Raw genomic sequence first — 26862 nt, forward strand, 5'->3', positions numbered from 1 at the left:
GATGTTATGCAAATCACCTCTCTGGTTTTCGGTTACCTTCCCGGGGCTGTGCTGGCGCGGGTTCTTGTAGGGCAGCACTTTCACATTAGATAACGCCGAGTTCCCTCTACCTGAGGGTCAGGAGTTATGTGACAGCTGAATGTCACTGGAGATTAAGAACATGCAGAGGCTCCTGGCGTGGCCCTTTTGCCTGGGCTGGCTCCACAGCAGTTTGTTTGCATTACACCGTTGGTATTTGGATGAGCTCTGCTGTCAGAAACATGCTGGGACGAGAAAGGGCGTCTTCCCTCCACACGTGGGGTGCTGGGAGCAGCTGCCTGGGGAGCCCCGGGCTCAGCAGAGGAAGGATGGGGATGGCTCTGGCTGCCAGGCACCAGCCAAGTCCTCAAAGCTGATGGGAGGGGAAAAAAAAAGTTGGTCTAACTTGCAAACAGAGCAGATTGGAGAGGAAACTCATCGGAGGCAACTTCATCTGGAATGCTGAGGCATTATTTTTAGAGCGGCTTTGCTTTCTGCTAACCACAGTCCAGCAGCTGAACTGAGGGCTTGTGTGGAAACCTGCTTTGCAAAGGGCTCCCTACCCATCTGACCAGAACTTCTTTTCATGAGATGGAGCAGCACCACGCAGCCTTTCCCTGCTCCTTGCAGTGGCTGGGTCTCCATGGAGACTCTGAAGCTGAGAGCCTGCCCCAGGCTCCTGCTCCAGCCAGAGTGTTTGTGAAATGATGTGTTTGCTTTGGGTTCGCCTCTAGGAGTCGGAACTGACTTCAGGAAACCAGGGTTTAGCCAAGCTGGTCAAAGCAAAGCACCTTGCCTGGGTCTGGCAGGGGCAAAGCTCAGCTGTGGGAAGTCAATAAGGATGCTGAAGCTCCACCTTCACTTGGCTAGGGCGTTCAGGACCTCACCTTCCAGTTTAGGCTGAAACCCCAGGGATTTTGGTCAGACAGCTGTCTAAAAGGCTCAGTTGCTGGCCTGCTGCTGGCAAGGTCTGGCTCTGTGCACTGGAGCAGCAGCAGAGCCTGGGAGCTGGGGGATGTGAGCTGGGGCTGGCAAGGCCAACACTCAGGCTGGTTAATCACCTTAAAGCAGCCCAGCTTTCCTCCAAAAGCTGCTATTTGTTTGCTTCTGGTTGTATTTTTCATGGCTATCTGGTCCCAGCTGCAGTTCTGCTGCTCAGGAGCCCCGTGCTGAGCAGTGTGTTGGCGGTGCCCGTCGCTGGTGACACTCAGTGGCATTACTGGGTTTCCAGACAATGTGCTCTACTCCATTCTGTCCCTGTTGCAACAGTGAGAGCTGGCACAAAGACAGGACAGGCCTGGCTGGTTCTTCCCTGGCAGTGCTGGGGTGACTCAGAGCGTAGCTATGGATCACACCAGTGTCATAACAAACACTTCTTCCCTGAGGTGCTTCTTGGGGAGGTATTCCACAAACTCCTTCTCTCTCAGTCCTCATTCCCATGGATTTTGGTGTGTTCCTCAGCAAAAGTCACCTATGGGAGGAGGGGGATGTTTGAGGCTTGACTGGTCTTAATCCAGGGAACATCAAAGGAAAGGAGTCAAGGAATGAAACTTGGCATCTCTGCCCTCTTCACATTGATGCTGCCCCACAGTCATTGTGCACTTCAGCTTTTTGGGTATCCCAGGGTGTGTCCCCCAAAATAATTGTATTAAACGGGAGGGTGAGCTGCAGGAGTGCTCACCTGTGGCTGCTAATGCCGGAGGATGAGGGGGGCAGGGTGGCAGGAGCAGATGAGTGGGGGTGGGAATGTGCATGTACCGGCTCACCGAGGTGCATGGCCAGGAGGAACAGTCACCTGGGGGTGTTGGAGCTGCTCCGATGTGCTACATGGCCAAAAACCCGCACCTACAGAGCAGGGCTGAGGGTCTGGGGGGGTGGAATTCGTTCTCCCAGCCCGGGCACCGGCATTCTTTGTGCCGCAGATCTGGCACACTCAGCGCTCAGGGCAGGACCCGGGGCCAAACCTCACTTTGCTATGTGTTCAGACACTTGACAAGAGCGGGAGTTTTATCCTTTCTTTCCCAGTGTTTTCTCCCCAAAGGTGCCGGGTAATCGTAAAATCTCATTTGCCTCAGCTGTGGAAATCACCCGGAGCTGGCGGAGCACCCGGTTCTCCCCCCCAAGTGTCGGCATGTTGCCACCTGCTCATGTCGCACCTTCTGCCTCGTTGACACCTATTTAAGTAATACTCCCAAGGTGAGATTTCATTGATTACAAAGCAGGAGCGCTTGCTCTTGCCTCTTCCACCTTCCCACGAGTAGCGGGATGCTCTGCCAGGGGAAAATCTCCGCGGAGCGCAGGGGATGGCCTGGAACCCTCAGCTGGGCTGTGCTGGGACACGCTGGGGCTGCGGGTGTCAGGAGGAGGCTGGGACGAGCCCGGCTGATCCCGGGAATCACAGGCCAGCAGCAAACGGAGGAGCCGCGCGTCATCCCGGCCGGGCTGGGAGCTGGGCGCGGAGGGCACGGCCGGAGAACAAAGCCTCGCATTTATTCCTGCCGTCCTTTCACCGCCAGCCCCTCTCTGCCTCCCCGCGCTGGATTGTTCCTGCATTTTCTCTGCTTCAGCTGTTTACTGGGTCACCCTGGTGCAGACACGCACACAAAGAGCGAGCCGTCGCCGAGGCTGTCGCTGTGCCACCGGCGCTGCCAGCCCCTCTGCGGCCCCGCGGGCACAGCGGTGCCATCGAGCCGGCTGGCAGAGCGTGCCCGGGGCCAGGCTGGGCTGCGGGCATGCGGAGCTCCCCGGGCATCCTCCTCTGGATGGGCTGTGGCCGTGGGATTTTGAGGAGGGGGGGCCCTAAAAGGTCTGGGCTCATCAGCTTTGCCGGGTTTGGTGGAGGGAATGCCGCTTGACATAAGGCAGAGTAAACACATGGGTGGACACGTTTATTTCAGGGCTTATTTCAGTTCAGCTTATCTAAGCTAAGGATGAGTTAGATTGAAGTTAACCTTGCTCAGATGGAAACAGAGGGGAAAGGTGCTGTTTCTGTCAGCCAGAGTGTGGCCAGGCAAGGCTGTGGCATTTGGACAGCCCCCAGTATGTGCACCTTCAAAATTCCAGGGAGATGTGGCTTTGCTGTCTTTCCCCCTCTGCAAGCAGGCGAGTTACTGCACAGACATTTACATTTACAGTTTAACCTGGCTGCTGGGGAATACTGGGGGGTGAAGCTCTCTGGGAATGTCAGTGTGGGGCCAGTGGGATCTGGCAGTTGTGATCTTTGCTTTGCCCTTCCTGCACATCCCACCTTGCGTGTGCCCAGGTGAGCACTTCGTTCATGCAGGACATAGATGTGCCAGGGCAAGGGTAAGGTTTAACAAAAGGAGCTGATTTTCTTGCAGCTGATGCTTCTTAAGACAAATTTTTGGCTGTCTGGGCTGGTACATGGTGTGAGAGCTGAAGAGTGTTGAAGGTTTTGCATCTCTGGGAATGTAAAGGCTTTTGTGAAGGTGAAGTCACTTGCAGGTGCTGATGCATGCAAAGGATAAGCATTGCCCTGGAGCTGCCACTGGAGCAAGTCTGTGTGTCCTGGTGAACATGTGTGAAGCCAGAATTGACATTTCAGCTGTGACTATTCCAATCAAGTTCAAGGAACATCATCTCTGAGTGCCAACCTCACCTCCATCCCTTCCCCAGTATACCTGGCAGCTGTTGCTGCCCCAGAAATAACACATTTGGTGCACCAGGGCCCAGCTTCAGAGGTGGAATCAATAGAGTAGCATTAGGTCAGGCTGGAGCTCTTCAGGGCACCTCTTGTGTTTAAATTCACGTTTGAACAAGGCACTGGGGAACTGTCATGCTGCATGTGACTTCCAGGTGCTACTGTGCACCCAGAAAAACATCAATCAGTTTTTGAACTTGTTTCAGTTGTGTTTTTATTGCAGATTTTTCTGTTCCATCTCAGTAAAACGCAAACCGTTTGTTCTGAGCCGAAATGACTTGGGATGAGCCGCTCGATCTTTATTTAACCTCGCAGAGCAGTACCTACATGAATTTTTTATGCACCGTTTTTCACCAGCCGTGTCGTTCTGGTTTCACTTCCAGTAATGCCCCGGGGGTGTGGGCGAGTCGGTGGCGCAGCAGTCGCTCTCTGTGAGCGAGGGCTGTGTCCCTCTGCTCCGAGCCTGCCCCTGCACAGGCATTGGCTCCGGGCAGGGATGCTCCAGGGCCATCACGAGCACGGGGCTCAGGGCTGTGGAGCAAGAGCCAGTTCTGCTGTGTCGGCGGGATCTTTTTTTCCATCGACTTAGAGAGGAAGCAAAACCTGCTGCACTCAGTTTTCTTCGAATAGCCTGCAAGGGGAGCCCATCCCAGCACGTCCCCTGGGAGGGGACAGCAGGGTGTTCTGCTCTGGGGTGCAAATGGCTGGTGGTCATCTCTACTCCTAGGTGTAGGAAACTCAGGGTTTGCAGTTCATCAGTCATCCCTGTTGTGGCTGGAGTTTGTTGTCCCCTGGGGAGTCCCCCTGTCAGCCTGATCCCCCAGCACCTGCATTTCCCCACCTTGGGGTGTGATCCTGCATCTTGAAGGCTGGGGATGGAGTGGCCATGCAGAGTCTTTGATTTCCAAACCACAAAAAGAGTGGAAAAAGTCTCTCCATGTGGGAAGGCTCTTAGTTTGCTCTAAAAGCAAACCAGGAGCAAATGGGGGAGGAATCTTGCTTATCTGCTTTGTCTCGTTCTTGGACCGAGGCTGAGCTCCTAATCCTTGCTCCAGCCACTGACTCACTGCGTGCGAGTCACAAGATGCCTCTGTACCCCAGCTGCCAGCTTTCCTTCCCTTCTCCCTGGGCTGCCAGGGTGGAGAAGGCTGCCTTTGGATACCCTCTGGGTCACAGACACAGAGTCAGAGCTGCTGTTGATCTCAGGACCCACAGAGCCCAAGGAGGAGGTGTAAGATCCCTACAAGAGGCACAGATATGGGGTGATGTGACCCCTCTTTCTCTCTGCCCCATCCTGGTGCTGGGTGATGCTCTGGTCCAGGGCTGTTCCCCTGGAGCACAGCTTTCTGTGCTGAAACATCTAGAGCAGAGTGTCAGGAAAACCCAGCTGTGGAGCCCAGCAACTGCTGGGGAGAGAACAGGCCCTCAGCTGTTGCCACTGGCCTGGTGTCCTGGCAAAACCACCCCTTTTTCATGGTGGGTTTGAGTTCAGCTTCTGGCCCTTTTTCTGTTCTTTTCCTGTTTCCCCTTTTGTTGCTGTGTTTTTATGGGCTGCTGGAATCAGTCCTGGTTTGAGGCAGCTCAGAGCAGGCAGGAAGGAAGGCAGGGAGTGTTGAAAACCAAAGGAATTTTGTCTTTCTGCTGAATATCTCTGCATGGGGAGCAGGGGACTGAGCTCCATCAGCAGCAACAGGAGCACTCAGGGGGAAAGGAAACAGTGGGAGATCAACTTGCCCAGCTGGAGAGAACCACCCCAGTGCCACCATGGCTATGGCTGGGATGATGTTTTGGAGCCAAAGTGCTCCTGCCCTCAGTGGGGCTGCTGTCCCAAAGGACATGCTGTGAGTCACCAGTGTGGGCACCTTTCCTTCCCCTGAAACAGGGGATGTTTGTCAGCTTCCTCAGCACTTGGGGTAGTCCTTGTAGCCTTCCTGAGCACAGCCAGGGGAAGGAAACTGTGAGTGCCAGGAGAGGATGATCCCTGGAGGCAGAGCTGTGGGGGAAGAGCCACCACAGGGCTTTTTGCCTGGAAGTCCCCACGGGGAAGAGTGATGTGCTGTGTGTGCTTATTTTGGACGTGTAGGACAGAGGGTGCTTCTGCTTTTGTGGTCTTTATCTTCGGTTCACAGAACTGAGCTTGTTTTCCTTTCACTACCCGGGGCTGACTTTTTTCCTATTTCCTTTTACATAATGTCATGCACTCAGCTTTGCAGAAGAGGTCCCAGAGTTGCTGCTGTTCCTTGCAGGGGTTCAGGGTTTGCTCCTGGGGGTGAAATGAAAGTGAGCTGGGGGTTGGTGTTGGACGTGGGCCATGCTGGAGCCGGTTTCCTCTGTTTCTGGAAAGGCCCATTTCCTGTTGCCAGTGGGAAGGGATTATTCTGAGAAAGGGCTGGGGATTCTAAAGACCAAACCCCCACTTGCTGTTCCTGGCTTTACCACCTTTCATCGTGCTCTTTTGAGCTTGTGCAAGCTCGGAGCTTCAATGGGAAACCCCTGGTGACGTCTTCAAGGCTCAGCTCTGCCTTTTCTTGTCTGGTTAGCCAGTGGGACTGTTAATTCCCAACAGGCACATATTCCTGGCTTCCCAGGGGCAGGGTTAGTGTCTGCTCCTCTCTTGTGGCTGGCAGCAGCAGCCCCTTTGAAATCATGCTGCAGAGATACTCTCGGTGCTGCTCTGTACCTGTCTGTAGAACAGGCATTTTGTGTAACTCAACAGAAAAGGGAGCAGAGTAACTCAAATATCTTGATTGTTAAACCAGCTGTGGTCCAGAGAGCATCAGCAAAAGCACTTTAGGCAGTTGTGCCTCCTCCACGTGTGCTGAAATTAATACCTTTTTCCACTAACAGTTCATTATTTTTGTGCCTTTGGAGGCTGGTGCACTAACCTGGGGCACGTGGGACCAGAGCTCTTAAGACCTGGTAATTGTTGGGTAATTGTCTGTGTGTAAGTGTGGGGATGCAGCCCTGCTCACACTTAATCCTGCACTTTGCTCCTGTCTTACTAAAACCACCTTTGTGACTGAGCTCAAACACTTTCCAAAACACAGAGCCTGAGCCAATGTTTTGCTTTGCTGTTTGGTTTTTGCATTTTCCCCTCCTTTCATCTGTCGGGAAGAGCCGAAGGCAGAGTCCTTGCTGCTGCTGCTGCTCTCTGCTTGGCTCTTAGGGTCCCTCACACCCTTCCTCCAGGCTCACAAACCTTGGCTGCATCTTAGAGCTCCTTATTAATCCTCTGTGTGAAGACGTGGGGTTTGACACCACGCCGAGTACAAGAACATTCAGCAGAGAGCAGGAGAGTTTATTGCACGGAGCAGGAATTCCTCCCTGGTGTAGTCACAAAAGCTTTGAACCATCAGTGGGAGCTCCAGGGCTGGCTGCAATTGGAAGAGGCAGTCCCCAGGCCCAGGGCAGCCATCTGGTGCAGACTCCCGTTTCATATTTCAGGGGATGAACTCCTGCAGAGTTCACTCACGGCTGCTTCTGCAAGAGCCTCTGCTCTGCACAACTGGGGAGAGTTAAACATGTGGCTTTTCCTTGTGCCCCTCCAGCCAGAGGCCTTTTTCCTGGTGTGTGGAGAGGACCAGGATTGCACACTGAGCTGGAGAAATCAAACCAAACCTTCATTTTTTTTTTTTCTGGGCATTCCCTTTTCTTGGTGCCCATCTTGAAATGTGTTGGACCTCACTTTCCGGGCTGCCAGGTCCCACCTGTATGAATTTGGTGGGAGGTGTAGATGCCATAACCATCAAATCTTGTTGCAGATGTTTAAAGCACCGCCTGGGCCTGTTGGATTCGTCCTTTGTGCCAACAGAAGGGGCTGTTCACCTGTGTCTCACCCTCAGGCCGAGGTGGAGGAGGGTTTGTGTGCTTGCTGAGCCTGACTCATGCTCCCTTCTTTTGAGGGGCAGAAAATTCCAGCAGATGTGCAGGGCAGGCAGCAGGGAGCAGTGACTGTTGCCTCCAAGGCCCAGTCTGCTCTGAATCTTTTGAAACAGTGTCATTTCCAATAATCCAAGTAAAGGGAAGCACTCATCTGTCTCTTTAGAGTCCATTTTAAAGGCATTCAGCTCTGGCTGACTCGCTGGTGTGAACGCAGGATTCTGGGTGGCCAGCACAAATATAAAGCTCAAGGTTTTGAGTCTGTCCCTGCCCTGCTCCCAGCTCACCTGCAAGGGGAGAAACGTGTGCTTGGTGCAGGTGTTGGAATGAGACTCCTCTGTCTCCATCCTGCCGCTGCTTTTTTTTGCTTTGGGTCGGTTTTTAACCAACGTGCGCGGAATGCACAATCAGCATCTCGGAGGAGCAGCCGTAGGAAAGAGGAAGCTCACACGGAATATAAATAGCCAAATTTTAGAATGTCCCAGTGTAGCAGCTCTCCTGGCTCTTGGCAGGAGCCTGCAGAGCGCTGGGAAGCCGTGGCCTTCGTGTGCGGTTTGCAAAGGGGGAACTTTGGGGGATAGCGCACAAGTCAGCAAGGCAAAAAATGAATGAATCTGACAGTCTTGGAGATGGGAAGGAAATGAAATTTGCTTTTCTGCACATCAGAATGGGGTGTGCCCCCTGCACGTGACATGAAATGCAGAGTGAAAACCCTGCACAGTTGTGGCAATACTTTCCCCTGTAGTTGCACAGCGGTTGTCAGTGATTCATGGGTTGATCCTGAGGTGGTTTTTTCCTCCCATATGATTTAATTTATGAATTTAATTGCATGTCAGCAAGCATCTGATTTTTCTTGATATTTTTGTCTGGGGTTTAAAACTGCTCAGCCAAATCTCTTTTCTGAGTTAGACTGTACAGGGCTCTGGTCCTGCTGGACCCAGAGTTTAAATGGGAGGTACACAGGGGTAGGGCTGACAAGCAGGTTGGGTGATGAAGGCTGGGAAAGAGCCCAGGAGAAACTGGGAAGCATTTCCATGGCTTTTTGGGGAGGTTTTTTGTTTGTTTTTTTCTTTTTTTCTTTTTTTTTGTTTTGGTTTTTTTTTTTGTTTTTTGTTTGAAACAGCATCTAAAGGTGGAAGAAAGGCAACTTGGCCAACTTGGTTAGGTGCTGTCAGTGTAGGTGTTTGATCTAGGGTGCACACAAAGCTTTGGCTGTGCTGGCAGCCCTCTCCCCAGGTTGTGCCAGTCCCCAGGGCAGTGTACTTGAGCTCAATTTTGTGCCATAATTTATCTCAGAGCACAGAACAAGAGAGGGACAGACACAGGTGCCAGGAAGGATGTTTGGTGTCTGCTGCCTCATGTGGGTGCTGTCAGGGTTGCTCTGGAAGCCAGTGAACCCTGGGAAAGGCTCCTGATGTTCACAGCAGAACCTCACAGCTCCCTGAACTTCAGCAAACCAAACCTCTCCATAGTCTGGCATGAATTGAGAAAAGCAGGTTCAGCAGAAAGTGAAAAAGTCAGTAACCCTGCCCAGGGGGATTCTCTGCCCTCATTCATTACAGCCATGAATGAGAGGGTTTTTCAAGCTTCCCCTCAGTCTCTGGGCTGGCTGTGCTTCCCTGCCTTGATTCCTTGTGAGGAACAGCCCTGGTTTGAGCAGGGTGTGAGAGCAGAGCAGTGGGCACTGCTGTGGTGGGGCTGATAAAAGAGTGTTTGGGTGCATGTGAGATCCATCAGCTCAGGGTCCTGTGGTCGTGTTCTGCTCCTGTCTCCTGAGGTGTGCAGCCTCTTTTGAGCCTGGGCGTGGCTGTCCCCATGTTCACAGGGCAGTTTGGAGAGGATTTTTTGCAGGGAGCAGCCTAATTTCTGGGGTTCCATCCTAAATCCTTTTCATGGCAGTTCTTCCTCAGTGTGGTGTGGTCAATGCTCTGGGCTCTTTGAGGGGCAGTTGCAGGGAAAGCTGAGGGCTGGCTCTGGCAGGAGAGGTTTGTCCCCACAGCCCTGTGTCCCAGTGATGGTCACCTCCCCCTCTAACCAGCTTACTGCTTTCAGGCATTTTCTCCTTCTGCTGAGCTGTGGGTTTTGGTGTGTGTTCGTCCATGTCCTGCCATTTGGTGAGGGGGATGGAGGGCGGGGGAGATCCCTGCAGTGTTTAAAAGGATCTGGATAAATCTTCTTAAGGGAGGCACTGACTCAGCAGAGCGTGGTTAGGGAGGAGGAGGAGGAGGGAACCAAATTGTCCTTGTGGGGCTGGAGCTGCTGCTGAGCCCGTGCTGGTATGTGGTGCTGGGGTAGGCGTGTGCCTGGGGATCTGCCCTGAGAAGCATCACCCCTTTCCTCACCAAATTGTTGGTGCTCTCCATTCTCCAGAGCAGAAATGGCAGCCTCATAGCTGGGTGCCTGTCACCCAGAGGTGCCTGAACCCTGTGCCCAGACCGGTCCTGGTTGTGTCTGATCCCACCCTGGTGCAGATCTCTGGGATTTCCCTCAGCTCTGAGCTTTGGATTTCTGCCTTGTGCCGTGGGCAGCTTGGTTTGACAGGGATTATTTATTAGGAAAGTGCACCAGGGTGCTTGGTTCAGATCACTGAGACTCTGCTCAGACCAGCAGCCAGTGTCACCTCACAGCAGAGGCTCGGGGAGGGGAGCAGCCAGGGCTGGGCACTGGGCTGTGCTGTCACTGTCCCTTTCACTGCCTTGTGAGGGGTCCCACCTTGCACTGGCACAGCCTGGCTTTGCTGAAGGGCTGAGACATGGAGCCAGGGGATGTGGGACAGACCAAGAGCAGCTTCCCAAAGTCCTGGCTCCACTGTGGGCAGGCTCAGCCAGACAGACACACTGGTGTCACCTGGTTTGCATTTCTGAGCAGGTGAGGGAGACTCACTGCCAGCCAGCTGCTGCCTTTGGCTTGCTGGGATCCCTCATAGGAGCCACAAAAGCGTCTCTGCCACTCTTTGTTCTCCTTATCTCATGGTGTATCTTGTCTTTCCATGCAGAGCTCCACACAGGAGATTGGAGAAGAGCTGGAGGATGGTGTGATCTACAGCATATCCCTCCGGAAAGTTCAGCTCCACCACACGGCCAACAAAGGGCAGCGCTGGCTGGGGGTAAGCTGGGGGCTCCTCCTGCCACAGGGGAGGATTCAGATGTTTCCCTGCCATGGGAATCATGTGTTGATTTGGGAGCAGGGAGTGGGAGCGCCTGTTGCCCTCTGCTGCATGGGAAGGGGTACAGGTGAAACAATGTGCAGCCCCATTTTGAAAAATAGGGCAACTCCGATTTGTATCTGGATTTTGGCAACCCTGAGGCCTTTCCTGGGGTTTCCCAAGTGCTCAGGTCTTCTCAGCTGGATTGCTGGTGTTTGCTGTCTGAGGAGACTCAGCTTGCCTTGCCCAGGAAAGGAAGATCCCTGTGGGGATCCCAGCCTAGACCTGACCTTGTGAAGCTGCTGGCAACGCTTTGCACTTGACGGTGTCTGTCCTCAGCCAGCCCACTGACTTCTGCTCCTGTCCTGGCAGTTTGAGAATGAGTCAGCCTTAAACCTCTACGAGACGTGCAAGGTGCGGACAATAAAAGCCGGGACCTTGGAGAAGCTGGTGGAGTACCTGGTCTCAGCCTTCAAGGGCAATGACTCCACCTATGTCACCATCTTCCTGTGCACCTACCGGGCCTTCGCCACCACCAAGCAAGTGCTGGACCTGCTGCTGAACAGGTGAGGCTGCCCTGAGCCCAAAAACACAGCTGGGGGTGACCAGGAAAGCCCCAGCATCTTCTGCTGCAATGCCTTGGGGGTTTGGTGGCTTCTCCCAGCTGCATCAGCGTGAGGGTTTTGGGACAGGGCAGGGAGGACAGAACTTTCTGGAAAGCTGGAGCTCTTCCAGTGAGATGGTCAGTGCTGGCTGCTTCCCTTCCTGTAATGGGCAGGTTGTGGCAGAAGGAGGGGAGCAGGACACTGCATAGCAGGTTCATCCTGACCCCGTGGTAGAGCTGGGGGTGATGTGGAGGGAGAAGAGGCTGCTCTGAGAGGCAGCTGAGTGCAGGGTGCTCACTGCTTCCCCTCTGCCCCACCAGGTATGGCAAACTCCACGTGCAGGCGAATGGGGACCACGCCAGGCACACTGTGGACGAGAGGATGGAGCTGAAGAAGTAAGTGTGCCTGTGCTGTGGTGGCTCTGCTGGAGCTCTTTGGGAGGCATGTGTCATCCCAGCGCTGCTCCTGGGCTTGTGGGCATGCACACAGGTTTCTCCTGGCACCTGATTCCCTTTGCCTGTGTTTTCCCCCTTCCTGCAGCACCATCTCCTCCATCCTGGGGGCCTGGCTGGACCAGTACTCGGAGGATTTCCGCAAGCCCCCCGACTTTGCCTGCCTGAAGCAGCTCATCTCCTACGTGCGCCACAACATCCCCGGCTCCGACCTGGAGCGCCGAGCCCGCATCCTGCTGGCCCAGTTCCAGCAGCAAGAGCAGAGCGAGGCCGAGGCAGAAGGTGGGGTTGCTTGCTGAGCTCATTTGGGGCTGCAGGTGGAGGGAATGCTGCTGGTTGGCATCGAGGGTCTCCAGAACTTGAGCCACGTGGATGAACACCTGTGAACTCTACATGGGAGTTCACTGGAAAGCCAATCCAAGTGCAGCAGGAGTGGGATTTCTATGTGGATTAGCTAATCTGCCTTTAATCCTCTGAAGACACTTGCACCCAGGTTTAAAATGACTATCCTTTTATCTGAGCCTTGTTGCTGAAGGTGCAGAGCTAGATGGGATGAAGAGCCTGGGAAGTGGGGTGTCGGTGGGCAGGGGGTTGGTGTGGGTTGGTTGGGCACTGCAGTGCTCAGCCTCACCCTTGTCTCCTGCAGCTGTGGACCACAGCAGCTGCACCTTCCAGCTGGTGGAAGAGAATGGGGTTGGTGATGGGAAGCCAGATTTCCTCTCCTTCTCCCCAGAGATGGTGGCAGAACAGTTCACACTGATGGATGCTGTGAGTAGTCACCCACCAGCTGGGTCAGTGGTGCTCTGGGCATGGGCCTGGCTCTTCCCATCCCTTTTTCCTTCCTGCCTGTTCTCTCACCAGAGAACACCAAGGAGCCCTTCTCCATGCCTTTATCTTCCAGGAGCTGTTCAAGAAAGTGGTGCCTTACCACTGCCTGGGCTGTATCTGGTCCCAGAGGGACAAGAAGGGTAAAGAGCACCTGGCCCCCACCATCCGTGCCACGGTCTCCCAGTTCAACAGTGTGGCCAACTGTGTCATTGCCACTTGTCTCGGGGACAGGTCCCTGAAGCCACAACAGAGGGCCAAGGTGGTGGAGCGGTGGATCGAAGTGGCTCGGGTAGGACAGCTCCCCTCCCACCCCCACCCAAGGGATGAGCTTTTGCCCTGCTGGAATACCAGCAGATCCTCCAGCTTTTTTTAACCCCAATCCTGTTATCTCCTTGTCTGCCCGCAGGAGTGCCGCATCCTGAAGAACTTCTCCTCCCTCCGAGCCATCCTCTCGGCCCTGCAGTGCAACGCTGTGCACCGGCTGAAGAAGACCTGGGATGAGGTCCTGAGGTAAGGAGCTCCTTTAGGGCTGCCTCCAAGGGGAAGAAGATGCTGTGGCACTTGAGTGTGTCAATGGGATCACCTCAGCTCCAGCATTGCCTCCTGGAGTGTGCCCAAAACCCAGTGACCACTGTAAGGTGTCAGGGACCTCAGGAGCATGAGGAGATAGAAGCACCTCACTCTTCTGTGTGAAACACCTTGGAATAGCTTTCAAACAGCAAGGCCCAGCTGGAGCTGAGCATAACTGGGGTCATTTGGGTGAGCAGAAGAGAGCCCAAGGAGGAAACCCCACTGTGGCAGCATTGCTGACTTTTCCCCTGTTCCCCCTGCGCAGGGAGAGCTTCCGCACATTCCATGAGCTCTCAGAGATCTTCTCCGACGAGAACAACCACTCACTGAGCCGGGAGCTTCTCATCAAGGTAGGGGGAAGGAGGACCCTCATTGCCCTGCTCCTGGCAGGCAGCTGAGGTTTCCATGGCGTTCCAGCCACAGGGATGAAACCCTGGCAGAGCTGCTGGAGTCCCAGGCATGGGTGCAGGCAGGGTGTGCTGAGTCTGGAGAGCAGGCAGGGGTTTCAGACCAAGGCTGGAATTTCTGTTTCTCCACCCAAAACTTACTACTTGGAGCTGGAAAATCAATTCAGGGAGCAGATAAGCACTGGGATGGGATCCAGAACACCAGATGACAGCTTGTCCCCAGAGGCAGCTGCATGTTAACAGTCCAGTGCAAAGTCCTCTTGATTCCAGGTGGGGTGGTGGAGTTGGTGAAAGGCTGCAGCAAAAATGTCTTTATTCCATATGGAGCTTCTCCACAGATCCCAGCCTAGCTCTGGTTTAGGGACTGAGAGGAAACAAAATGCAGAAAGGAACAAAAGATCCCACTTAGGGAGGCATTTATACAGAAATGAGAGCAGCTGTTCCTATCCACTAAGGCTCTCCTCTCTGTGAGCCGTGAAAAAGCTTTGATTTCCTCCTCTTTCCTACAATGAAAGTTATATAAATGAAAATGGGTGTGAATTTTAGCTAATAGGTATTAGTGCCATTTCCCACCTGTGCTGATTCCACCTCTCTCCACCATCCAGGAGGGCACGTCCAAATTTGCCACCTTGGAGATCAACCCAAAGAGGGCTCAGAAGCGGCAGCAGCAGCAGCGAGAGATGGTGAGTCTGGCAGGGCTGTCCCTGTGCCCCTCCCCAGCAGCTGCCCAGGCTGCTCCCAGCTCTGCTGACCCCACTGTCCCTTCTGTCCCCACAGGGTGTGATGCAGGGCACCATTCCCTACCTTGGCACCTTCCTCACGGACCTGGTGATGCTGGACACAGCCATGAAGGATTTCCTGGATGTATGTACCTCCTTCCCTGTCCTCCCCTTCCTCCCAGAGCCTGGGCTGATAAAAGGAAGGCTGTGTCCTGTGTCCCACACTACATCCTGTATCCCACACTGCACATCCTGTATCCCACATCCCATATCCATCTTTGCCCATCCATGTCTCCTAAGGAAATGGGCTACTTTTTCTCAGCAGGGTTACTCACACTGCAGTGGCAGCAAGACAGAGATAGACAGGGGTAGGAGCAATATTCTTCTGCCTGCTCCATCCTGACCTTCATCTCTTTCTTTTCCAGGGTGGGCTGATCAACTTTGAGAAGAGAAGGAAGGTGAGAGCTTTGCCCTGGCAGCTGCACAGCAGGGCTGACCTGGTGCAATCCCAGGCTGTGCCAGTCACTTTGGGCTTGATCCCTCTCCCTTTTTTCCTTTGTGTTCTACAGTTTTGGGGGAGGGGATTTTGGTCTCATGGCTTCCATTTGCTGCAGGAGTTTGAAGTCATTGCACAGATCAAGCTGCTCCAGTCAGCCTGCAACAACTACAGCTTCACACAGGAGGACCAGTTCGTGGAGTGGTTCCACAGCCTGGAGCGGCTCAGCGAGGCTGAGAGGTGAGTGAGAGGGGTCTGGGGCTGTGCTGGTGCCTTGGGAGGTCCCACCACTCATTTCCTCTGACAGGAGCAGCTGCACCCTGTTCCCTTCTCTGTCCCTCACACTTGGTGGCAGCACAGGGATCTCAAACTCTCCTCTCTCCCCTCCCAGCTATGGGCTGTCGTGTGAGATTGAGCCACTGTCAGAGTCAGCCAGCAACACATTGAAGGCCAAGAAAAACACGGGCATCATCAAGAGATGGAGCGAGTGAGTCCCTGGTGGGAGGCGGGGGCCAGCATGGGGCATCTCTGGCTGGACATTGCAGGGGACCAGGCAGGCATGGCCGCTGTCCTGCCAGCCAAATGCACCTTCACCCTGCTCTCTTCTCACCTGCCCCACCTCTCTCCTGGCAGCCGGCAGCCACCAAGCACGGAGCCCAGTGCCAGCGGCAGCTCCCACTCAAAATCCTTCGACCAGCTCAAGTGTGGGCAGTACCTGTGCAGTGGGGACGCCACTGACTCAGTGAGTGTCACCTCTGCTGGCTCCAGCAGCTCCGACGTGGAGGAGATCAACATCAGCTTCATCCCCGAGTCCCCCGACTGCCAGGAGAAGAAGGTATGTGGTAGCTCGCATGGTCCAGGGGTCCCAGGGCCGCTGTGGCCATCGTGTGGGGACTGTCCCACCTCTGCCCTGGCGCTGGGGTTGGGGGGAGCAGGCAGGGGACCCGGGGGCTGCTCGGGAGGCCCCTGCCCTTGGCTGCTCCAGCAGCACGGCAAGGCTCTGGTGCCTCCGGTGGCTGTAGTTGTGTCGGTCCCCCGTTGTCACAGGTCAGTGAGATCCCTCTGGCCTCCCTCCCCCAGCGCTGGTACGCCCCGTCTGTGGCCGATGGAGAAGCTAAACCCACTGTGTCCTCCGCATCCCCTCTCCTCCCTGCCCTCCAGTTCTGGGAATCCACCTCCCTCTCTTCCCTGGACACGTCAGGCATCGGCTCAGGCTCCAGCAGTGCCTCCTCCTCTTCCGTCTCCTCCACGCCGGTGACGGCCTCCCGCACACACAAGCGCTCGGTCTCCGGCATCTCCAGCTACTCCTCACTCTCGCTGCCCCTCTACAACCAGCAGGTCGACGACTGTTGCATCATCCGAGTCAGCCTGGCTGTGGACAACGGCAACATGTACAAGAGCATCCTGGTTAGTAACATCCCCAAGGAGGGGTGGGTGGCTTGTGCTGCTTGGATGTGGGCATGGCGCATTTTGGAGGAGTGGGAGGCTTTAGCAGTGCTCTGAGCTCACAGCACTCTGTGCTCACAGGTGACGAGCCAGGACAAGACCCCCGCGGTTATTCGCAAGGCCATGGCCAAACACAACCTGGATGGGGACCGGCCTGAAGACTATGAGCTTGTCCAGATCATCTCGGAGGAAAGAGGTGTGTTTGTGTGCTGGGGTGTAAGGGCTTTCCTGGGCAGCACCAGGCTGGAGCTGGGATGAGAGGTGACAGCAGGAGGTGTCCCAGCACCTGGGGACAAACCTTAGCCCCGCTCTGGTCCCTTTTCAAGGAAAGGGCACCTGACTGACCCTCATCCTTGTTCACTTCCAGAGCTGAAGATCCCCGACAATGCCAACGTCTTCTACGCCATGAACTCCGCTGCCAACTATGACTTTGTGCTCAAGAAGCGGGGCTTCTCCAAGGGGGTGAAGATCAAGCACGGCTCCAGCTCCACCCTGCCCAGGATGAAGCAGAAAGGCCTGAAGATCGCCAAGGGCATCTTCTAGCCTCAGCCCCACTGCCACCCATCACCGACGGGGCCTTGGGGGCAGCTGCTCCAGGCTTGGCTGTGGCCGCTCCTTGCGCTGCCCTGCAGGGCAGAGGAGTGACCCTCACCCACGGGCGATGGCTGTGCACCTCCCTTCCGCACCCAGAGCTGAGAGTTGGGCAACTGGTGTCGGCCTCTGCCTCTCTCTGCACAAGCTCCCATCCAATCAGGTCTTTTTTTCTACACAGGAAGGCAGCAGTGGGGGGGATTTGTCTATTTTTTGTTTTGTTTTGTTTTTTAACCTTCCACGGTGCGACACTCGGCCAGCCCGGCCAGCCCAGAGCTGGAGCCCGCCTCTGCCGTAGGTGCCTTGTGTCTGAGCGAGCTGAGGAACAGTGACTTGCAGAGGGGCTGTGTGACAGAGCTGAACAGGAGCCACCATCACCCTGGAAGGAGCTGCCAAGCCTCCTTCCCAGCTTTCCCAGTGTTACCTCCACGTCTGTCCTCCCTGGGATCACTGGCATTGCCACCACCGCACAGCTCTGCCTGTCCTTCCCTTGGGAGAAGCCACGGATGCCCTGGGCTGGGAGGTGAGCTTGGAAGGATGCAGCCCTGCACCAGTGCTGAGCCCTGTGGAGGAGCCTGTGGCTGTGCCATGATGGAGAGGGTGCCTCGTGCTCTCCCCAGCTGGAATCCTGCGTGGTCTCGCTCCTCTCCCGATCCAGCGCCTCCTCCAGCTGGACTGGGCCAGTTCAAACTTGCACCAAAGATCAAATGCCAGTGTCTCTTCTGCCAAGGGGGAGCTTTGGGCCATGCCCCCAGCGCTGCCAGCCTGAGGAGGAGGAGAGCAAAGTTCTGTGTGAAACTGTGTAAATAGAGACTTTGGGTCTGTGTGGGCACAGAGGGGCCAGAGAGCTCAGGGTGCTCCAGGTGCCCCAGCTGCCACTGCCTGACCCACAGAAAGTGCCACTCACCTTGGGCTTTAACCGGACTTTTTCAAACACTGACCATGGGAGAAGCAGCAATGAGACTTTTTTTTTTTTGTATAAAACAAAAAAGTTTACTGATTTTTTTTTTCAGTATTTATTGGTTGTAAATAGAAGAGGTAAACTTGTACATTTTACTAATCCAGCCTCCCCCTGCCCTGCAGCCCAGTCCCTGTCCTGTGGCCCCCTGGTATTTAAGGCTGCTGGGAGGGATGCTGGCAGCAGCAGCAGCATTGCTCTGCTGTGCTTATGGGGTGCAGACCCTGCCAGCCCCCCCTCCCAAATTCTCTACCACTAATTGCTCGAGCAGGGGCAGAGATGCTTGTTTTAATCATTGTAGGAAACACTAACCAAAGGGGGACCTTTTGTTGCTCCTGCCTCGATCTCTGTTTTTTAAGCACGTCATTTCAGCAGATCTTTTCTGTTTCCCATCCATCAGCGTTCCTGGCTGGTTGTGGTGCCTTCCCTGCTCCAGGACAGGGGCTGGTGAGGAAGAGGCTGCTTGGGTGTGAGCGTGGCTGGCACTGAGCTCCTCCAGCCCCGTGGCCCCTTGGGCAGTGCTGCCCATGATGCACATGATGGGAGCTCCTGGCTCCCTGACGCAGGGGCAGCCTCCTGCCTCCCCCCCTGCCCAAAGCCCCTTCCCCTGGGCACCAGCACCCCTGGGAGGGTGTTCCCTCTGCTCCGTGCCTGCCCACCCTGGGACTGTCCCCTCCCCTCCCGCCGGTGCCACCGGGGGGACTGGCTGTACCGTATGTATTTTGTACCACTTCAATGAAGGAGCACACTGCCCGGTGTGACTTGTACACAGCAATGTAATTAGTCTTTGCAATAAAATACTGATGCTCAAATGTCTGCCCCAAGGCAGGGCTTGTCCTGTCCTCCTTCCCCCGAATGCCAGCACCTTCCTGGAGAAAGAGGGATGGACCTGACTGTGGGGGAGTTCATACTTTATGTTCAATCTAGTGGGTTCAACTTTGTTTTGAAAAACAGACTGTTTGGCTGAGGGACCAGGGCTCAATTTTGAAATGAACCCATTCCTTGAACCTATGAAGTGAAACTGTTGCATTTTCACTTTTAATTTGTTGGGTTTACTACTTTTGTTACAAGTAATGGCTTTAAAAGCAACTGTAACAGCCCATAGGGCCTCCTCAGTGGAGGAGGTCTTAATTCCATTTAAAAAAGTAAGCTTGGCTTTCAGGTGTGCTTAGAACACACTGGAGAATGCACAAGATCTAGAAAACACCAGTAGCTCTTTAATTTTTGGGGCTTTCATTTGGTGGGAGCAATGCAGCTGGCAGTGGCCAACTTCTGTGCACCTGAAGCTCTGCCCCTCTGCCAGCTGCCTTCAGTCCTTGTTACCTGCTAGCTGGGGAAGTCAAAATAGACCAGAGAAGTGCATCAGGTAATGAGGACAACAAACACTGCACCCCAGGAAGGGAATTATTCACTGTGATTCAGGGTGTATTTTCCTGCTGGCTTTATTTCCAGGATGACCAGCAAGGCTCAGTGCTGAAGGCATGGCTCAGTATTTTCACTCCCTCTGGACAAGCAGAAGGGCAGAACCTGCCTTAGGGACTGTTTCTTCTCCCAGCATCTCCTCAGGCACCATTTCTATTTTCTACATGGCCACCAACCTGGAGAGAGTGCACTCCCACTCATGGAGAGATTTGGGAATGCAGCTTCTCCCATGCTCTGGTGTGTTTCCAGCTGGTTTGGATTCTGGGCTCACTCTTGGGAGTTTGTTGAGCTTGCTGGAGGGTTTCTCAGCCAGCAATTCTGAAAATGCAGGCAGTGGCTCCCAAACACCCAGAATGCTGCCCACCAGCAGTCAGTGCAGAGAGAACATCATCAGCTTCGTACAAGCTCTGCCTTCCCAGATCCTGATGCTGAACCCTTGACTCTCAAGGAGCAAGAGCAGAGAGTTCTGTCCACAGCAGCCACACTGCTCACTGAGTTCACACATAGTCCAGAATTTCTGTCTCCATTTCATTTTCACTCCCATCAGAAGGCTTGAAGTCTTCTTCCTCCTCCTCTTCATCATCCTCATCCTCTCCAGACTCATACGCCAGCTGTTCTTTGCCATCTTCACTGCTTGTTGTATTTGAGAAAAGAGCTTAAATTGGGAAGAAAGAAAGACACTGTGATGCCTCTCTCAGTGCAACCTGTGGGCATTTCCAATTGAGTTCACAGAACGTGTGAGAAGAAGGCAGCAGCCTCGGGGGCACAGCTAATATTGCTCATCTTAACAGAATTTGATCAAGCCCAGAGCAACTGAACTCCACAGTGCAGGAAGGAGAGCAGAACAGCAGCAGAGCTGTGCCTCCTCTCCTGCCTCATTCTGACCCAATTCACTGGGATATTATTGCTTTGTCCCAGCATCATCAGGAACTAATTTTCTCACTTCTTGGTCAATCAATAATATCAATAAAAAGTGAAATGTCACCAACAGATACATCAGTTAGAATTAAGATCTTGATTATCACTGTGCAAAAGACATTTAAAAGCTAAAGGGCTTTTGATACTGGGGAGATGAAATAGAAAACCTTAACTCCCAGCCATCCCTAATGCCACCCTACATTCCCACTGCAGGCCAGCAGCCTCAGCTCCCACAGTGGAATGAGCTACATCCCAAAGAACACACAGAGGATGCAGAACACTTCTGCCTCAGTGCCAAGTACAACATCCTCATGTTCAAAGCATCCTTACCAGGTCTGGTGGATCTGATGATCTGCTTTATCATCAGGGACATGCTGTCCCTGAGGTCATCACTTGTCTTGGCAAGGCACCACCCGTCGCGCTCCGTGCATTCCGACTCGGTGCCGTCATTCCGATGGATGATCTTCTGCAGGCTAAAGAGCAGCAAAAGGGAAGAAAATGTTAATCCTCTGCACTCAGGTGTGAGTTTCAAATGAGACACATTGGTTTACTTCCATTTCCTTTCACTGAACTGGAATAGCACAGTTGGTTATCCAGGGTAATTGTCAGCTGGGAAAGGAAGTTCATGTGTGAAAAAACTTTTCTGTTTTTATTGAGCAACTGAACACCTCTGATGGTCCTGCTCAAGGGGAGAGGGGTGAACGGACAGGGTATAAACAACAGGCTTTGAAATCTGTCTCTAAGACTCAGCTGTCAGAGTGCAGTACCTTTCCACATTTAAGTCACAGAGCTGGTAGAACATCTGGCGGTAAGGGGGTAAGGCTCCTTCTCGGAAAATGTAGACGGATTCCTAAGAGGAGGAAAGAAGGAAAGGATTCATGTGCATGTTATGCTGTAATGAAAGTACTTCCAATGGACTGATTCAAGAATATGGCACTTCCAAGAGAAACAAGTTTTAAGGCATAGATCTTAGATCCAGCCTGCAGCTCTGTCTGCAGCCTGTCACAGCCTAGCAGTGCATCATGGGCTTCATTCTAGCAAAAAAAAGGAATAGTAAAGACTCATTTATTTATTCCACCCTGTTGGATTTTGCAGCATGACCTCATAAAGACATGGTGATTTTTTTGACCTTCACTGCCCATGAAGTTCCAGTTTTATCAACTGAAGCAAAATATTCCTCACATCTATGATGAGGGTGGAAAGCACCAATCCCATCTTGCAGCATGTAACAAAATACACTCAGGTGGTGTTCCATACTGCCATAACCAATTGGGAGCTTCCCAGGCAAACCTGAGCACATCAAATCACTCATAGCTGATCCCCTGATGACTGATAAGACAGGAAACATCACTATTTCACTGAGATATTTCAAGATTTTGATATATAAAGTCATGCTTACCTTCAGCTTATACCTGCTGGAGGGGGGCTTTTTTGCCCCAGAGGTACCAGCTGAACCCAGCCCCTGTTTCAGGTCATGGACACTGACTGTGTGACTTCCTGAAAGGAAAACAAAAAGTCCTAATAAGGGACATCTTTCATATTGGACTGTCACTTCTCTCTGTTGATTCAACAAAACCAGACCAACCAGCAACAGAACATGTGCTTTACTCATTCTTTAGAGATGTTACTGGACAGTCCCAGGAAAACTGCCAATTTGGGCAGCTTTTTTCAGAGGCTATTTGTTCATAATTTTAACCTTTTCTACTCTCCTTTGACATAGAAAAGAGAATTCCCCCATTCTCTGCACCTCAGTGAATTCTGGATTCCTAGTGTGGCTTGCTGAACTCCCTCCTGCCTGCTAACAGACATTGTGGCTCAGCCAGGCTCCTACAACACTTCCCAGCAGATTTTTCTCTGCCTTAACAGCAGCAATATTACTACCAGAAAACAAACTCAGTTTTGGCTCAGCTAGAACACAGGAACTCAGCTTTACCACCTGTGATTAGGATGGGGCAAACAGAGAAGCAGAAGAGCCAGGCAGCCCTTCTGGCCCAGCATACCTTGTTTCTTGACAGTGATGGGCAGGCTGTAGTTGTACGTGCTGCGTTTTGCTTTCACAGGCATGTCAGCAGCAGCATAACCTAGAGGTGAAAACCAAAATCCAGTCATGAACTGAGGGCAAGCACTCTGCAGAATATCCCCAGCTCAGGAAAACAAGGGCTGGACTGGGGTGGGAAGGGCAGGCTGGCCTTTGGGATATGCTGGTTTTAGCAGGGTGGGGAGAAGAGATCAACAAAACCCTTTAACTTGGAAACATGATCTGATGTCAATGAGTGGATGCCAGCTCTACCATGGACTTACTAGATGGCATCAGAAACTCCTTTTCCTCAACTTGTTCTTTGCAAAATCAAAACAGGGAACCCCACATCCAAGGTCTGAGACCAGCACCCTGCAGGAAATGCTGAGGTCCTTGAGGAAAAGCTGCTATGTGAGCACCAGAATTCCTGCTTGGTGCCTCCCCTGAGTGAGGACGAGGATGCTCTGCTACACCCACTTGGGCTTGGAACACATGGAGGAGGAAAGACAGAGTTTAGAATGTGCCAAATGAGGAAAGACCTATTCCATACTATGAAAGAAAGTATTCCAGAAGTTTTAGAAAGAATTACAGTAAGCAAGGAGCTCAAAAGGTGACATGTTCATCAGAGCAGAAATATGGCAAAAGAGTTTGAAAAACACATAAAAAGAAAAATACTACCAGGATTAACCAGAAAGCAGAGAGAGCAGCTCTGTGGGTTGGGCCCTTTTACCATATTTCATTCCACAGCGAATTCGGAAGTCCAGCACTTGATAAATCTTTGCTTCAGGGTGTTTCCTGGGGTCATACCCAAACCTAACCCATAAGCTTCTCCAAGGACCTGTTAACTGCACAAACACACGAGGGAACACAGTTACAAAAAAGCACCACAGTGTTGCAACGTCCTTCAGCAGCAAGGTTCTTGGAAAGTTCCAATATTTTCCCTTATTGCCCAAAGATATTTGTTTTACCAGATCTTTGCTCACTTGCCATGCTAATATTTATACACTGAAATATGTTTATACACTTGGCAATCAAAGCACAAATACTTGTGTGCTTTTACAAACCAACCTGCAAGGTCACAGCCAAGTGCTTGTGTGGAAAAACTCTGCTACCACTGCCAGGTGAACAGTCACATGGAGTGACCAAAGTTTTTCTGATTTTCTAAAGTTCCCAGAAATTACTGTTTTGTTGTTTTGAGCTCCTGAGAATCTCTTGTAGATATTTTTCCAGTGAGTCCAACTCAGAGTACACAAACAATTGTAATTCCTTTCAAATTGTTTGGGGGATGGCGGTCCTGACCTGCAGAGGTGATTAGAACCTACAGAGCAAACAGCCACTGAATCCTCCTTGGCTTCAACTTTGGCTCTAAAGCATTTCCTTCCCCCTGTCTCTTTATATTAAATTAAGCTCAGGTACTTAGTGGCAGGACCTCAGAAGTGGTAAAGGACCAGAAGAGCAGGGTGATGCTTCCTTGCTCACAGACGTACCACTCACCATGTAATAGGCCAAATAAGGCAGCAGCACCTTCAACTTGTCTGGATGGACACTGATATTGGCTTTGACTGCATTGCGAGACCACACGGGACGCACTTCAAAGAGCTGCAATGACACACAGACAGCCCCACATCAGTGGGAAAGGAATCCCAGAGAGCTGCAATGACACACAGACAGCCCCACATCAGTGGGAAGGGGCTCCCAAAGAGCTGCAATGACACACAGACAGCCCTACATCAGTGGGAAGGGGCTCCCAAAGAGCTGCAATGACACACAGACAGCCCCACATCAGTGGGAAGGGGTTCCCAAAGAGCTGCAATGACACACAGACAGCCCTACATCAGTGGGAAGGGGCTCCCAAAGAGCTGCAATGACACACAGACAGCCCCACATCAGTGGGAAAGGAATCCCAAAGAGCTGCAATGACACACAGACAGCCCCACATCAGTGGGAAGGGGCTCCCAAAGGCAGAGCAGCTTTCCAAGTGGACTCAGGTCCATATCAGAGCCATTGGCCCTCAAGAGGACCTACTGGATGGTGATGTGAGAACTCACAGGGCTTAATGAGTTAAGCCACAGATTCAAAGCTTGACTTGCAGAACTGAAATGAACACAGCAGTGTCAGTAGCATCTACTCACACTTGTGTCAGGCACTTAAAATCACCAAGAATTTCTGGGAAAAATGTATTTTTTCCTCCCTAGCTTGCTGCAGGACAGTGCTCACACCAGGAGTAAGGCACACACCTTTCTGAGTTCTTCCTCCACCTTTTTATCCACAGGATTGGTGCACACTTTCTTCCAGTTCTGTACAGCAGCATCCAGGGGCTTAGTTGGGATTTCTTCATCATCAAAGTTGACAAAGATGGCATTGTGTGGGCGTCTGGCCCTGCTGAGGCCAATCAGGTTCTCACCAGACACCTGGGGATTGTTGTATCCCTCCCTAAGGAACAGGGAAAGACAAAAGGGACTCAGCTGGGTGAGCAGTGCGTTGGTTTACCTTTGGCCCAACTTCCCTTGATCACACACTGGTACAATAAAACTCTCATGGCACCACTGAAGAAAGAAAATTTTGAAAAATCCATTCAAAGCTACATGCACTTGCATACTGAGAGAGGAGCTCTGCCCTGGCTGGCAGAAAACCCTCCAGCACTCAGGAATGATCTGTATGAAATGTGTTGGAAAGGCTTCACCCTGTGCATTTGTTCTCCTGGAGCTACTGCAGCTACTCACTGGGACAGGGGCAAAGCAAGAGGGAACTGCAGGTACCAACTCAATCTGGAAATTTCTTTTCCTTTGAAAAGTGCCAGTCAAGGCCAACAGTGAGAAAATGAAAGATGTTTCTTGTGGGAGATCTCCCAGATTGTTCTTCTGGCAAAGCCATTTGAGGCCAGGAGAGCACAGGAACACATGGCATCAATTCCTGGAAATCCTGCCCTTGGCTCCAGCCCTCTGGAAGCAGGCAGGAGCTGTGTCCTGCATCCCATAATGTCTAAGGTGAGTTGGGAGAGGAATCATCTTCACCTCATGCCCAGCTGCCCTCACCTGGCAAATCTTCAAGTGGAATTTTGCTGAGGTTGCCACTGCCAGGCAGTTTCTGGTGGATTTTTGCCTCTGTTGTGCCAAATCAGCACAAGGCAGCAAATTAAAAGGGTGAAACACATGAAAGATGTATCATGAGAAAAGGCACTGACCTGTGCTGTATATCTGGGCGATAAAAATAATCCACAGGAGTGTCCAGACGTGAGAAAATGGGTGGTGGGATGTAAAGAGGTAAATCTCTATTGAAAAACTCTTCCTTCTCTGGTTTGAGCATCAGGACTTTGTTGTACATGGAGGTTTGTTTGCCATCAGGGCCAGAGTGCATTGCCAGGTACTGGAAGTCAGACATTCCTGTAAGAAACAAAAGTTAAAACATTGTGAAGTTCATTGTGAGCCCAACAATACCTCTCACACTGAACTTTCAGGAGCAGGAGTCTGACAAGTATGCAAAGGTTTATCCAGCAAAGAGGCTGTAACACCTGATTTTCCTTCTAGTCCTCAACTGCTTAGGGGAAACACTTCCCTTTCCCATCACACTCATCTCAAAGCCACATGCACACAGTCCCAAGGGTTACCTTGAAATTTGTAAACAGTGGTGACAATCCCAAGAATCTCCATCTCAAACTCCACTTCTGGCTGGATTTGTTCCTCGGGGTCCAACTGCTGCTTCTTCTTGCTCCTCCTCCTGACCCTGAGCAGCATGGTGGAGGTGGGGAAGCGGTTGGCACACACGGGGTGGCAGTAGGGGTCCTTGGGGCGGAAATACAGCTCCAGCCTTTTAGCAGGGTCGGCGTAGATCTGTCATCAAGGGAGGCACAGCCCCTGTCAGCATGCCCTGTGCTCCTGTGCTAGCCCCCAGACCCACACGCTGCTGTGGGCACCAGCTGTGCCCCTCACACAGCCTCATGGGGATCATCCCTGCCCCACATCACAGGGATGTGCAGCCACTCCCATCCTGGGTATCAGGAAAAATAAATTAAAAATATAATATCCTGGATATGAGGAAGGAATTCTTTCCTACAAGGGCGGGGAGGGCCTGGCAAAGGCTGCCCAGAGAAGCTGTGGCTGCTCCATTCCTGGAAGGACAGGTAGGAGCAAGCTGGCCTAGTGGAAGGTGTCTCTGCCCACAGCAAGAGAGTGGAATTGAATGAACTTCATGGAACCTTTCAAGCCAAATCATTCTCCGTTTTTACTGCACACCGCCTGAATCCCTGCTCGGGAACATCAGGGAAGCGGCATCACCCCCAAACCACCCATGGGCCCCGCGTGGGGACATGCTGAGCCGGAACGACTCACACAAAGGGTCCCACGTGAAGGCTCTCCCCAGTTCCAGCCCTGGCCCCCTCCCGCACCAACCCCTCGCCCAGGGCCGGTCTCGCCGCCCCGCACCCTCTGCCCAGCGAGCCCCCACCCTCCCCACACCCCCGGGCCCCCTCACCCGCGACACCCCCTGCTCTCCTCCCAGCGTCCGCAGCATGGCCCCGACGTCCCGGACGAGCCCCGGGTACTCCACGCAGACCAAGCGCGGGTTGCGGGGCAGCTCCAGCACGGCCGAGCCCCGCGGGCCCCGCTGCCGCGCCGCCGCCATCGCTGCGCGCAGCTCTCTCCCGACGCCGCCCCCCGGGCCGCGGCACGAAGGTTCCGCCACACGACGGTTCCGGGCCGGGCCGCGCCTGAGGGGAGGGCGAGGCCTGAGGG

At 53.0% G+C, this 26862-nt stretch overlaps 2 protein-coding genes across 6 annotated transcripts in view; one reads left to right on the forward strand and one right to left on the reverse strand.

Moving 5' to 3' along the window:
- Positions 1 to 18599, forward strand: part of RALGDS (ral guanine nucleotide dissociation stimulator) — a 52965-nt gene extending 34366 nt beyond the window's left edge. For 3 of the 5 annotated variants that reach the window (XM_030231667.2, XM_018917659.3, XM_030231664.2), the window contains exons 2-18: positions 10554 to 10664; positions 11076 to 11269; positions 11629 to 11703; positions 11849 to 12042; positions 12407 to 12528; positions 12662 to 12877; positions 12995 to 13098; positions 13424 to 13508; positions 14171 to 14248; positions 14343 to 14429; positions 14710 to 14742; positions 14899 to 15020; positions 15172 to 15267; positions 15414 to 15615; positions 15828 to 16187; positions 16308 to 16422; positions 16594 to 18599. In XM_030231667.2, the coding sequence (XP_030087527.1) occupies positions 10554 to 10664; positions 11076 to 11269; positions 11629 to 11703; positions 11849 to 12042; positions 12407 to 12528; positions 12662 to 12877; positions 12995 to 13098; positions 13424 to 13508; positions 14171 to 14248; positions 14343 to 14429; positions 14710 to 14742; positions 14899 to 15020; positions 15172 to 15267; positions 15414 to 15615; positions 15828 to 16187; positions 16308 to 16422; positions 16594 to 16769 (2370 nt within the window). In that variant the 3' untranslated portion in view covers positions 16770 to 18599. The remainder of the gene's footprint in view (positions 1 to 10553; positions 10665 to 11075; positions 11270 to 11628; positions 11704 to 11848; positions 12043 to 12406; positions 12529 to 12661; positions 12878 to 12994; positions 13099 to 13423; positions 13509 to 14170; positions 14249 to 14342; positions 14430 to 14709; positions 14743 to 14898; positions 15021 to 15171; positions 15268 to 15413; positions 15616 to 15827; positions 16188 to 16307; positions 16423 to 16593) is intronic. The other 2 variants (XM_030231665.2, XM_030231666.2) reach the window with 2 other exon arrangements.
- A 602-nt stretch (positions 18600 to 19201) lies between these two features.
- Positions 19202 to 26770, reverse strand: GTF3C5 (general transcription factor IIIC subunit 5). The gene is made up of 11 exons (XM_050980933.1): positions 26603 to 26770; positions 25740 to 25962; positions 25317 to 25515; positions 24370 to 24565; positions 23627 to 23731; positions 22863 to 22977; positions 22116 to 22196; positions 21515 to 21612; positions 20883 to 20965; positions 20446 to 20588; positions 19202 to 19852 (listed from the first exon to the last, which is right to left on the reverse strand). Exons 1-11 carry the CDS (start codon positions 26750 to 26752, stop codon positions 19695 to 19697), a joined length of 1551 nt encoding a protein of 516 aa, XP_050836890.1. The 5' UTR covers positions 26753 to 26770; the 3' UTR covers positions 19202 to 19694.
- Between the last annotated feature and the right edge of the window lie 92 nt (positions 26771 to 26862).

The sequence above is a fragment of the Serinus canaria genome, chromosome 17, assembly GCF_022539315.1.
Source record: "Serinus canaria isolate serCan28SL12 chromosome 17, serCan2020, whole genome shotgun sequence".
Classification (NCBI taxonomy): Eukaryota; Metazoa; Chordata; class Aves; order Passeriformes; family Fringillidae; genus Serinus; species Serinus canaria.

What these genes read in the sequence shown, in the direction of transcription:
- GTF3C5 (XM_050980933.1), bottom strand. Translation starts at nt 26,752, where the DNA reads ATGGCGGCGGCGCGGCAGCGGGGCCCGCGGGGCTCGGCCGTGCTGGAG. An exon ending in CTTATTTGGCCTATTACATG is followed by an intron (nt 22,978 to 23,626) that starts GTGAGTGGTACG and finishes GTGTTTGTGCAG; the next exon opens with TTAACAGGTCCTTGGAGAAG. An exon ending in TCGCTGTGGAATGAAATATG is followed by an intron (nt 22,197 to 22,862) that starts GTAAAAGGGCCC and finishes TTTCACCTCTAG; the next exon opens with GTTATGCTGCTGCTGACATG.